This window comes from Myotis nattereri (genome assembly GCF_964212035.1).
Source record: "Myotis nattereri genome assembly, chromosome: 5".
Classification (NCBI taxonomy): domain Eukaryota; kingdom Metazoa; phylum Chordata; class Mammalia; order Chiroptera; family Vespertilionidae; genus Myotis; species Myotis nattereri.
This window is the reverse complement of record NC_138080.1, coordinates 45,620,448-45,633,840: the sequence shown is the minus strand read 5'-3', so window position 1 is coordinate 45,633,840 and position 13,393 is coordinate 45,620,448. Positions and strand designations below refer to the sequence as shown.

Genomic DNA, 13,393 nt, shown 5'->3' with positions numbered 1-13,393 from the left:
GTGCCGATAGAGAAGGTCATGTGACCAGGAGACAGAGGACTTAGGGCTTTATCAGCCAATGGGGTGACTTTGGTTTTCCCTCAGGTGAAACACACAGCCATTGGGGGGCTTGGAGCAGACAGTGTGACATATTCTAATTGTGGTTTTAAAAGGGCCACAGACATGGGATGAAGAGGGCAGGTGTGGAGGAAGGGGAACCAGTATAGGCGATCATTCCAATGATCCTGGCAGAGACGATGGTGGCTGGATTTAGACGGCACAGAAGAGGTGGTAAGAAGGGAGCCAGAGCTGATAGGATTTGCTGACAGATTGAATGTGGGTTACTGTGGAAAAATAACAACTGAAAAGAAAAGATTGTTGAGGGAATAGTTTGCAGGGCCTACATGTTGTGAATCTCCCTGAATCTGTCTTGAGCGATTGCATCGCTTTGAGTCTCCATATATGTTGCACTTTCCTAAGTGCCTCCCCTGCTTTCCCTCTTGCTCAGCCATCTGCAGAGCCCTGCCCAGGTGCCCCCCCACACCCCCTCAGAAAGCCTTCCTTACCATCACTCCTCCCATTCTGGCATAACCAGAAGCAGCGCTGGCATATTTTACATGTAGCTTTCTCTATATTTGCTTATTGCCATGTTTGTCTCTTCCGTTCAGCAGTGGAATATATATTGAGTTTCTGGTCCGCTAGTACATGAACATACATGTCTTTGTTAGGATGAACTCCTACTTAAAGCCATATTCTCCCAGGGATTTTCTGTAATTTTGATCAAGCTTCCAAAGCCATACAGACTCTGCCTCCTAGTGGCACCTGTGTTTCTGAAGCTGCGCTAAGTCACTGTAAATGTTGTGGAGTCTTCATGGCACCTGGGAATTAACAGCCACTGCTGAATTGTGGAGACAAGAACTGCACATCCAACACTGAATCAGGGCCACACTGTTTAAAGCGTATGCTCTGTGCTGCTCTCCGCCACGAGGGGCCAGCAGGATCTCTCTGACGTTTGGCAGGAGCACCCAAGAGGGATGGGTAAGGGAGTGAAGTGCTACAGCAGGGAGGGAGCAAAGAAAGGTCACCAGGCAGGCTCTCAACAGAGGGAAATCTGGTGCTGAGTTTTGGCAAAAATGTTAAAAGAATGCACTGCCAAGATCTCTCCTACCCCTGAATCACTTTGCATGTTCATGCATGACATGGGAACTGTAATAATGATATGACTTCCACAAGAAAAAAAAAAATCATCTCATTTTGCTTTCATCTTTCTCCCAGCAGGCAGCAGTGGGAGGCAACACAATGACGAATAGAGTATTCAAAGAGGGCACTTTAGTTCCATGTGAGGATGAATGCCACTTGCACTCTTCATCCGATAACTTAAATGGTACCATCTCTGAATGGATGGAAGCCTGCAATTCCACACAACTGGGTCAGCAGTCAGACCTCCACTGAGCGAGGGGGACACACAGTGGCACCGACTGGAAAACTCGGTGTCCACTGGCCTTTGCAGAAGCCTGTTAGGTGACAGTAGTCCCACAAGCCCACCCTGCAGTTATACGCAGTATGCATGCTGAATCTCAAACTCACCAAACAACAAGTCACCTAGTTTTGAGAGAAAATGAACTCTGGGTTATTCTTTCACATCCTATGGGATGCTTTTTGGAATTTGACTTGAAGTTAATAGGATCCATTTACACATCCAAAAGTTGAGAACTTCAAAGCCTCTAATCCTTATCTAGAACTAGTCTCATGGCCAGACGCTAATTGAAAGACAAACACCAATATTGGTTTTTTCCAAGATGTGCAGAAAAACAACACAAAATGTCTCTGTGACGTAGAGACATAACTGTGAGAGCAACTGAAATAACTCTATCTCTGACTGATTCATACACAAGCTATTTATGATACACAAAGAAACAGACTAAATCTATGCATCTAAAAATGTTTTGCAACGTTTGCTCTTGATTTTCATGAAGAATGAACATCATCTTCTGCCACTCACTCCTCGTCCCACTCTTTGCCAGGCTTTACTCGTATCTCTGCTCGCAATAAAGTGACCACCAGCGGAAAAATACCTTCCTATAAATAGCAGAAATATTTGCTATTTGGAGTTAAATCTGTGCATGTATATGTATACCCAATAAAATACACTGAATAAACAGGTGAAGACCTCAACGTGTCCAAACCCATGAAAAATAAAAGAGCAGTCTGCATAGTATCAGAGCAGCGCATTGCACTCAGCATTCAGAGATTCTATGGCTGAGTACACAAAGCAAGACATTTCTTTTTTTAATTACTAAAATCAATTGAGATTTTTATCTTCTTCCTAAAGTGTCCCAGAGAGCAGGCTACTAGCCAGCAGGTAGATATCAATGGTGATGTAGCTATAGATGTAGATATTGGCAGGTGGATACATACCTTAATTGTAGTCGTGTGCGCTCCAGGGTATTCTTTTTCTTCCAGTGTTGACCATCTTTCTATAAACTTAGATACCAGGGAATCGTCATAGTCCACTATCTGAAATCCAGAGACGTTTGCGCCCCCAAACTGAATTTTTAATAGGTCTCCATCCGTAAATCCCTAGACAGAGAATACATTTATGTCCAATAGAACTTGACATTTATCAAATAACTCTATGCCTTGTGGATTTTACAAATGTCAAAGAACGTTAGAGAGATGAAAAGCCTATAGTAAATGTTTCATGTATTTTCCAGCCAAAATTCTTCACCAGCAGCTAGCATAGCCTTGGCATCATGGTGGGTCCTTAATCCACGCTTGTTTATTGGCTGTACATACATAAGAGTTCTCCATTTCATGGAGAAGGACTAGGTTTTATTTATTAAATCTACCACAGAGCACCATCCAGGTGTTACAGATACTTAGTAATGAGTTACTGCTCCAAGAGCTCTAACACTATGAGCAAATTATTCCTATGATCTGAGCTGGTTGCTCTTTTCCTCTACTCTGCAGCTGTGACCCTACACTGTTTTTCTTAGTAGTTCTCCTGTTTCCTGGATCACTTTTCTGTCATCTTTTACTTCTCTCTTCTACTGGAGTCAATAATTTCCTCAGGCACACTGGAGGTAAACTTTTGAGATGTCGAGTGTCTGAAAATACCTTTATTTTGCTCTAACATTTGATTAGTATTTTGGCTGGGCATAGAATTTTAATTCAAAAACCTCATTATCTAAAGGCATTGTTCCATTGACTTTCATGGTTTCTACTAAACAATGCAATTTTATTATTTCTTATTATTTTTTGGATGTGACCTGCTTCATACACCTGCCCTCTTCCCACCAACCTGAAATCGTTAAAATATTCTATTTATCTCTGTGATTGCATGATGATTTTAAAAAAATATTGTGTGTCTCATTTGTGGAATATAATGAACAACATAAACTGATGAACAAAAATAGATCCAGAGACAGAGAAGCATCGAACAGACTGTCAAACTCAGAGGGAAGGCAGGGGAGGGTGGGAGGAGGGGCTAGAGATCAACCAAAGGACTTGTATGCATATAAGCCTAACCAATGGACACAGACACCAGGGAGGGCAATGGGGGGATAAGGACACATATGTAATACCTTAATAAAGAAAAAATATATATTGTATGTACTCAATGGTCTGATTTTTGTCATTTATTATAGGAAATTTTTCTGAATGTTTCTTTGATAATTTCCTTCCCCTATTTTCACAATTATGTCCATCTAAATGCTTATACTCAGTAACACTGTTTTATATTATATTGTTATTTTGTTACCTAATCTGAAAGATTTTCTCAACTTTATCCTTAAAGTCATTCAATTTTACTTACTACATTAGAAAATAAGTGAACTTCCCAGAGCTCTTTCTTATTCTCTATTTTTTTCTTTCCCATAGCATCCTTTTCTTTTTATAAATTATATATTTTCTCTTATTTCTCTGCAGATACTCATTACATATTTAAACATTTTTCTTGTGACTCCAGTTTCCCCTGTTTCTGTTTATGTGTATTGCATTCTTCATGGCAAATACTTTTTCTCAAATATCTGCTTATGCTTGGTTATTTAATAGTAAGACACTTGAAATTCCTGTGTGCATGAGGGAGGCTCACTGAGTGTGCTTCATTGAAAGGTAGATGGGGTGGGGGGTAGACAGCAATGCTTACTGTCAATATTTGAGGAGTTGAAGAAATGAGAAGAGGATTCCATTATGAACCGCATCTTCATCACTTTATATACAAGTTATCCTTTTAAATGCTATATCAGGAACTTACAGCCTAAGCAAGCATTCAGCAATTCCTGAGGAAATTAACCAAAAATGTAAAGATTTTTCTCTTGCATAACTGCCAACTGTAACACTAATCAGACCCTGGACAGAAAAAGGGGGCATCCTCAATCAATAGTTTGGAAGATGAAAAGCCCTTCAAATTTGGAAAGCATTCTTCAATTTTAAATGTCAGTGAAATTTTCAAGTGTTCTATAATTTCTCAGAAACTGAAACTCACTACAGATTCTTTGAACTTACTGATTCGTCAGAAATTCCATATGGCAAGGATACCAAGTATTCAGAGAAGGAAAAGCAAAGCTTTAATTCAGAGAAAAGATTGGGGAGGTTTCTCCCCAGAAGCATCACAGCAACATGAACTTTCTTGTTCTTTCTTTTTAAAACATTTTTACTTTGGTCACTCAAACACTTGTTTCATGTTTCATAGTGTCAGTTATCAACTCTCAAATTGATGAGCCACCTTCTGTCATTATTTCTCAATGTTCCAATAAAATCATCTCCATCTGGACATTTTTAAAGATCGCAGCTTTCAATGTGGCTGTGTGTTGTTCATCAAATGGCACAATTCACACAGGGGACTGACTGTCCAGGCTGTTTTCTGCTCAGAAATTTGGTTCTGAAGAGACTGGATACAGAGCTAATCTATTTTAACTCTTGCTTCTCCAGTAGGGGGTGATTTAGGACCTACAATATCATATGATAAGGATAAGTTCTAGTGAATTTTTATAGTAGTTAGCCATTTCATTGCCAAACAGAAATTTATCTTGAACAACCAATTTCTCTCAATAGCATATAGGTTTGAGGTTTAATAGTCTAAATCACTGGTGTCACCTTCTAGTAAAAATATTTATCAGTTATAAGGTTGTAATTTATTTTCTCTTATCTCCTTCCATCACTACTATAAGTGTTTTCTCATGTAACAATCTAATATTCTAGACACTATGAAATAAATCTGCATTGGTATAAATATGAAACTTTTTCAGAGTCCTATTATGCTATTTAGAATAATCTCTCATTCTCTCCCTCTGTCCAACTTTTCTTGCCTTTTTTCCTGAGATTTGGGAGGGATGATGTTCCCAATCACATAAAATTGTACTTAATAAAAGAATACAAATCTTTGTAAAAGTAAAGCTTTAAGCTTATTTTATTGCTGATATAAAAGGTATTTTAAAAAAGAAAACATCTAATAATTCAAAATTGGTTCTGTATACTTGAAAGGGAGATACAGTTAACCACTTGGACATTCAATCCATTCTTTGATAGGAATCATAATGAAAATGTGATTAGCTATGGGAACCCAACTTTCATCGTGTTGCTTATACAGCAAATAGTAAATAAATAATATTTAATCTTTCTATATTTGGGTTTTTCCTGGTTTAATTTTTACTGAGACATTCTCACAAATTTGCATTTACTTTGAATATTACATGTGCTAAACACTTTAAAGGAATGGGCAAAGGGTAAAGTCACAGTGAGATACAAGGGGAAATTGGGAGAGTTAAATTTTATATATTTTTGAAAATTTTCCTGTAGTTAAAAATACATCTTCTAAGACAATTTATAAAGCTTGTCAAATACTGTTCTATAATTTATTATATCATTTATAATAAGAAGAAATTGACTAAAAATGTAAAGTGGGAAGTAAATCTAAACAGAAATTCAGAAATATATTATCACCTAATCAATCAATATAAACAAAATATATTTTTATGAATACCACTGATAAATGCTGTTTGTTCTAAAGTTTTTTAATTAATAGAATTCTTCATTAAAATTATTAATTAATTCACCTACCAGATTTGCAATGATGTAATGGTATCCTTTAACATGTTTTCCAATGGTAATAACCTAACACAGATAAAGAAAAAAATCATTTAATAAATATTAGTAATATAAATGTAAAATTACTAACATAATGACCTGACTCAGAAAAAAATGAATAATTAACTTCTCTGTTTTTTTGATAATCCACAATGAGTCATATTTGATAAAATATAATTACCAAACCCAGAGAATATTTTTCTCGGGAAAATTTTAGTACATTTTAGTACCTAATAGATGTTAACTTTCAAAGTCAATAACTTAACAAAGTAGTGAAAATAAGGCCACCAGATTTAAAGAAATTTAAAAACAAAAACATGTTGAATCCATGTCACAATTTTATCCCTACATAGCTATGTTTTCTGTCCTTTCAATGAAACATTAAACAGCTAAAATCAACATCTGAGATTTCATATTCGCACGTCTACATTCAAAGATAATCACACAGAGTTTATAGTCATACATAAATTTAAAACAACTATTAACAAGCATATAAATGAACTATTTTGTGGATCTATAAAATAATATTCCTATCTTAAGAGTCTTGAAATGTTTATAGCTTAGTTCAAATAAACATTATTATTTCTAGCTTGAGGCAGCAAAGTATTGGAGAAGCTATTTATCCATAAATCTAAGTCAAAAATCAATAGCAAAATAAATGCATTATGGAACAAGTGGCTGTTTTGGTAATGCTGGAACAGTTTTGGACTTTATTGAATCAATTTGATATTTCACTGATCTATATCAGTTACAAAGAGAGTGTAAGTGGTAAAATGGCTATGTTTTAGTCCTGATACTTGGATATTCAAGTATAATTTTTATTTTTAATAAAATAGCTACACCAATGGAAAGCATGAAATGCCAGGGCAATAGACTAAATTTCCAATTATTAACCTCCCGCTTGATTGTTTTGGTGGCTTCCTGTTGCTTTTAGCATAAAAGTCAAAATCATTCATATGCTGCAAAATCCAGTGATGTTTCAAGCTTCTCTGGGCCCACTTTTCCCTCTTTTTACAGAGGAGACTTCTGGCCTCTCAGTATTTTTGTAACAAAAAAGGCTTATTTCCATCCCATTGGGGCTTCACACATTCTGTTTCCTCTACTTGGGCAGCTCTCTCCACCACCATATCCTTTGTCTTGTTTCATCTTAAGGCACAATGAATCTCAGCCCAATGGAATATCCTGAAAGACTTCCCTGACCTTTCCTTGTCCCAGGCAAAGTCAGGTGCTCCATTAGCAATGCATTTAGTTAAAGAGCAAGGGCAAAATCCTAGGAAGTATTCTACCTTGTCACTTTGATAATAAGTGGTAGTTGTTTGGAAGGGAGTTAGAACTTACATTACTTTCTAACCTACATTACTTTCTAAACTATTTTTAGGTAACACCACTAAATTGGCTTTTCTAAAAAATGGACCCTCTATTGAAAGGAGAATTGTGAAGACAAGATATCCTTCTAAATGAAAAAATATATATTAATAAGCATCAGCTGAATTGAGTTGACTATGTCCTTCGTATTTCCTACTGATATCTGTTGGTTCTGCTTACTGTTCAATCTACTTTCTGAATCATGAATATCTTTCTTCTGGGGATTAAGAAAATAACAGTATAAATGGTACTACCAGTAGTCCCTACTTGAATTTAGTGTTCATTAAGAGGAAGGAGGGATATGAAAACTGATTATCCCTACTTCTATATAAGAATTAGTGTCGACTATACTAACAATCATGTATTTGCTTTATAATAACCATTAGTATTTTTTTAACAATAGTAAGTTACATTAATTTCTTAATGTTTTTCATGACTGAGAGTGTTTCCTTCTGAAATACCACTAGAAATGTGTCTCCAGGTTTCATCAAATGATAAAAAAAAACCCTCATAATCAAAACAAAGTTTAATTCTATTACTAACTTTAAGCTACTATGAAAATAAAATTTTGTCACATCTCAACTCTCTTTTAATTATTGATAAAATGAGGAAGTAAATAATGTTTTCTTGAAATGTACTTTGACCTGCTTTTTGCCTAGTAAACTCTATTCCTTGAAGGCCTTCCATAATCTCCCAGTCTAAATTATCTCTTTTTGTAATTTAGAAAAGTAACATCCTGTCCTTTCATTCATAGTATGTACCATTGTCATAATAATGTATTAATTCCTGTAATTATACCATGAATATTCACCTTGATGGGGACTTGACTGATTTGTTTAACAGTACTGCCTTGAATTTACTCCAGTACCTGTCCAGTAAACATTAGACACTTGGGAAAATTTAGTGAATAAAAAAATGAGTGAATCTACACTAGCCACATAGAGATGATCTTTATAGATCGTGCCACCCATGTTAAGATAGGTACTTCCTCTTCCATACTCGTAGACCACATTGATTATCACTGATGATATTGAAGAATTATATATGTACATTTTTCTTCCCTTCTAAACAATGAGTTCATGGGGCGAAGACACCACTCTTTCTTACCTTTCTTTGTATCCCTCATTCCAGATGCAGAGGATGTCCTCAATAAATGTTTGTTGAATAAAGCAACATCCATTGCATACACTAATTTAACACATCTAAGAGTGTTTTGTGAAAATACAAATCATATATATGTGCAAAATACCCTGTACATTTTGAATGGATTTCCAAATGGTTATTTATTTAACCATGATCATATTGCTTCTAAACATTCCATTCCATATCTTCCTAGTTTATCTTGTAGTTTCTCTCTTCTAATTTTGGAAATAATTATTTTCATATAGGCTTTTCCAACATTTATTATGGTAACTTAGGACTACTTAAAATGTTAAAGCGAAGACTAATGGCTAATATTAAAATTCATTTTTAATGAGAATCTCCTATGAAATTCAAATGAGTTTTTGAAGTTCACGTTTGAACAAAAGACCTCCAGGTTAAAAACAATCTCAAATTCATCTCCTGACACAGTAATCAAGATTTTTCTAGTAAAATGTTCACCTCTCTGGCATACAACATTTAGTTTTGTCATATAAGAAGATAGCATTATTCAGTTATTCAGTATCTTATGAAAGATCCATTTATTACATGTCATTAAAGCTTCATCAACATTTATATATGCAAAATGATTTGTGTTCTACAAATTAGTGAATCTAGTTGTTTTCTCAAAGCCTAGAAACTCTAAGAAATGCATACTCAACTCTGTGTTTTTCTTCTGAACCTGTATTATTCCAAGGAGGTGGCAGTCATCATAATATATATAAAATGGAGGCTAACTAGTTCAATGTGTATATATGTATAAGTTTGTGTATTATTTTACATATCAACTATATTTCAGCCATGTAAAGCATTTAGAAATCTCTCTCACACACACACCAGCTAAGAAAAGAAGCAGATGCCCTGTGAAGGAGATCTTAGTAAGTCATGATGCTGCTTCACTACCATCTGTCACTACTTACCCTATCTATAACCATAGTGGATTAAATGTTTTTCATAATATATTACTACATGGCTTTCAATCCTAAAATATCTTAAACTGAAGCAAGGTAGTATAGTAAACACAGATAAAGCATCTGTAGCTCTGGAATCATCTTACTCCTTAAAACATTCCAAATGAATATACTATCTAGCATGCTTCTCAGTGAACACAGACTGAATGTGTCTTCCCTACATATTTTAATTCCATAGATTAATGGGTTTAAAGTGATACAAAATCTCCCTAATAGGAGGAAAAGAACTACTTTTTGGGAAAAATAAATGCATGCTTTTTCTGGAGACAAAACCCCATTTAGACAACAAGATAGAGTTAGCACACAGTAATGTACTCTACTGTTTGAAGTAATCCATGGCATCATCAAAGAATCCATGAATTATTCACTTTTCTCTTAGGAACCAGACATGTGTATTTCTTTATCTCTAAGAAGTTCAACAGAATTAAAATTTAAATTTCCAATTAAAAACACCAAAGTTTAGGGCAACACTAATGTAAAATGTAAAAGTTCAGAATTATACGAGTATATAAACTATATTTCATGATTAGTCTGATGTGTCAGCATTATTGAAGACCATCTGCTATTGCTAACGGAAGCTGGAGATAATTTAATTGATGATCTTTGCCGCATCCTACATAAACCATAAAGTAAAAACTGCTGTTCAAGCACCTTCCACAAATACTCGATCCAAACGCTGACAGTGCATGCATATTCTATATTTAGGACCATTAGAAAACAGAGAATAGCAAACCTGGTCTACAATGTCGTTTACTTTATCCCGTTCACAGTCCAGGATTACACGCCGTTCCTTTTTTAACTCTAGATCTTGAAAAAGTGATCGGTAGGTCTCATCTTTCTTGTCATTGTTAATGTTTCCCACATTGATAGCCGTCACTTGCCATTTCTTTTCAGCAGCAGAATCCAGCACAGCTTGCAGTGTTGATAAGCCTAGGAAGGCAAAGAAAAAATGATGAATGATAAAAATACTCAAATAAGTCAGAATTGTGTTGTAAAATTGACAGCAAACATATATATGTGTGTGTGCATATATATATATATATATATGTGTGTGTGTGTGTGTGTGTGCGTGTATATATATATATATATATGCACACACACATATATATGTTTGCTTTCAATTTCACAACACAATTCTGACTTATTTGAGTATTTTTATCATTCATACACACACACACACACAAACATACATACTGGTTTGAGAGAGAGAAGGGGAAAGAGAGAGAGAGAAACACTGTTTTGTTGTTCCACTTATTTATACATTCATTGGCTGATTCTTGTATGTACTCTGACTGGAGATTGAGCCTGCAACCTTGATGTATCTGGACCATGTTGTAACCAACTGAGCTACCCAACCAGGGGATGAATATATGTTCAAGGCTGATATTTTTTGTGCAACTAAATTGATGTTGACTTTTCTAAAAAGCTACAGCTATGATCTTGATCCACTTCTACATATTTTCACATCACATTTTATCTAAATGCTATTGTTCTGACTAAAGGGTCATAGTTTGGAGGGGGAACAGTATCCCCTTCTTTTAGCTCTATTTTTTGGATATTATTAAAGCATAATGTCTTCAATGCCTCTGGTTTGAGTTAAATCAAAGACATTACAAAAATTTCTCTGACAGAGTGGAAGAAAATGTTTCATTATGTATGATAGTCTATTATGTCATAATGATATCCTGAAGAAGTTGAGTACATTTTCAGTGAGGTGAATCTATGTGTGCCATTTGAGTCTAAGAACCAATAATCTCTATTTCCTCCTATATTTCTACTCTGAAATTGTTTTTTCTCAGCCTTCTGTTTCATGTTTTGTTATTGGGACTGATCCCATAGTGATTAATATGTTCACTTATTAACCAGATGGTAGAACTTAGTTTTCTAGCACAGATTTGTTACATTTACTTAACTTCTCAAATATAAAACCATCTTACTACTTCTGTGTTTATAGCATCATGTACCTTAAAATCTTATTTATATTTTTAATATCCATACATTACCTCATATGCAGGATTGAGAAGGATAACAACTTGGGAATTTATTTCCTTAAGTTAAATCTGCAGTTTAGCACTTAGAAAGCCAGTACATAAACTGTCTTTAACATGCTGCAACACTTCACAGCCAACTCAAATCCATCATTTCTATTTTTTTAAATATTTTTATTGATTTCAGAGAGGAAGAAAGAGAGGGAGAAAGATAGAAACATCAAAGATGAGAGAGAATCATTGATCGGCTGCCTCCTGCACACCCCTCACTGGGGATCGAGCCCGCAACCCCGGCATGTGCCCTAGACCGGAATCGAACCTGGGACCCTTCAGTCCGCAGGCTGACGCTCTATCCACCAAGCCAAACCGGCTAGGGCCATCATTTCTATTAATAGCTTAACGAACAACACAAATTAAAGATCTAAAAAGAATTCAGAATCATATCATCTTCCTGATTCCAAAAAGACTTGCATCCTTCCCAAAAGAATATGGATCCCTTTTTACCTTAAAAATGTGGGATTTACCTAAAGTGATAACATCACTCTATAAGCTTTATTCATGTACTAAATTTATTTAAACCTATTTATCATAGCAAAAATATATGCATATTCTAAATGTTGTTGAAAACTATTTGAACCTAACAAGTATCATTAAAAATTGTAGATATTCCATATAGGCCAAGAGTATATAAAATGAGCCTAGAACACCTTTGATACCAGAAAGCAAGGAAGCTCTCCAAAACTACCAGCATTGTGTTGGAGGACTCAGGAGTCAATTTGGTGAAGATCACCTATACTAATAAAAGGGTAACATGCTAATTAGACTGGACGTCTTCTGGACATCATTCTGGACATCTGTCCTGAGGAAGCTGGGGGCTGGGGCAAAGCCAGCTGGGGTCCTGCCAGTGGCAGGAAGAGGGAAGCCCGGGTCCCGGGTGCCGGAGGGAAGCTGGGGGAAGGAAGGCCTACTCTTACATGAATTTTTGTGCATTGGGCCTCTAATTTTAAATAAAGATGGGGCAATTTGAATATCAAGAAGAATAATAGTACCTGCAAAAGGCTTAAATACATAACATTTTAAATACATAATTTGTAATGATAAATATTTGGTTGCCATTGTAGATGCTAGAGAGCCAAGTTATTACTTTGAAAATTGGTAAATGAAGAGAGACAAGCATTTTCCTGCCTTTCCTATAGGAACTAGACTCAGGATAATAATTAATTAAAGGAGGTTTTGCTCTTTGGAAAGACTCTAGCTACTACATGATAAATGAATATAGATTTAGAATTGTAACAACCTTGTAGCACCTAGTGAACTAATGTATCAAGTCAACAATCATAATACTGCTAATAACTCAAAAAGAGACGCAACCAGAAGTTATATGCCTCCAAAAGGGAATATTCAACCCACCTATGAAGTATTTATGTCAAAAAGTGAATTTGGATACCATCAAGTTTCTAGATCAAACTACAAATTTATAAGAAATATAAGGCAAAGAGTAATATGCTAAAAGCCATCATGTTGTAATCATCAAAACTCAAACAGTAAACAACACTACATCTATATATATAAAAGCCTAATATGCAAATTGTCTCTACAGGAGTTTGACTGGGAGACCGCTTGCTATGACATGTGCTGACCACCAGGGGGTGGCGTGGAATGAAGGAAGACCTGGCCAGCAACTGGAAGGCCCGATCAGCCCATGCACCAGGCCTCTAGTTACATTATAAAAGCCTTAAGAGATATCTTAACCAACTGAAATATTTGGACCTTATATTTATCCTTATTCAAGCAAACTATAAAAAATATATGAAAAAAATAATGAATTATTGTTGTTTATATATGATGATATTGTGGTTATGT

General features: G+C 35.4%; 1 protein-coding gene across 6 annotated transcripts in view; it reads right to left on the bottom strand.

Moving 5' to 3' along the window:
• Positions 1-13,393, bottom strand: part of GRIA2 (glutamate ionotropic receptor AMPA type subunit 2) — a 124,852-nt gene that overhangs the window by 44,222 nt on the left and 67,237 nt on the right. For all 6 annotated transcript variants that reach the window (XR_013996112.1, XM_081093465.1, XM_081093464.1 and 3 more), the window contains 3 exons: positions 10,276-10,472; positions 6,040-6,093; positions 2,398-2,559 (listed from right to left, as the gene is read on the bottom strand). Coding sequence is in view for 5 of the 6 variants with exons in the window: in XM_081093465.1 (XP_080949591.1) it covers positions 2,398-2,559; positions 6,040-6,093; positions 10,276-10,472 (413 nt within the window). In the remaining variant the exon portion in view is untranslated. The remainder of the gene's footprint in view (positions 1-2,397; positions 2,560-6,039; positions 6,094-10,275; positions 10,473-13,393) is intronic.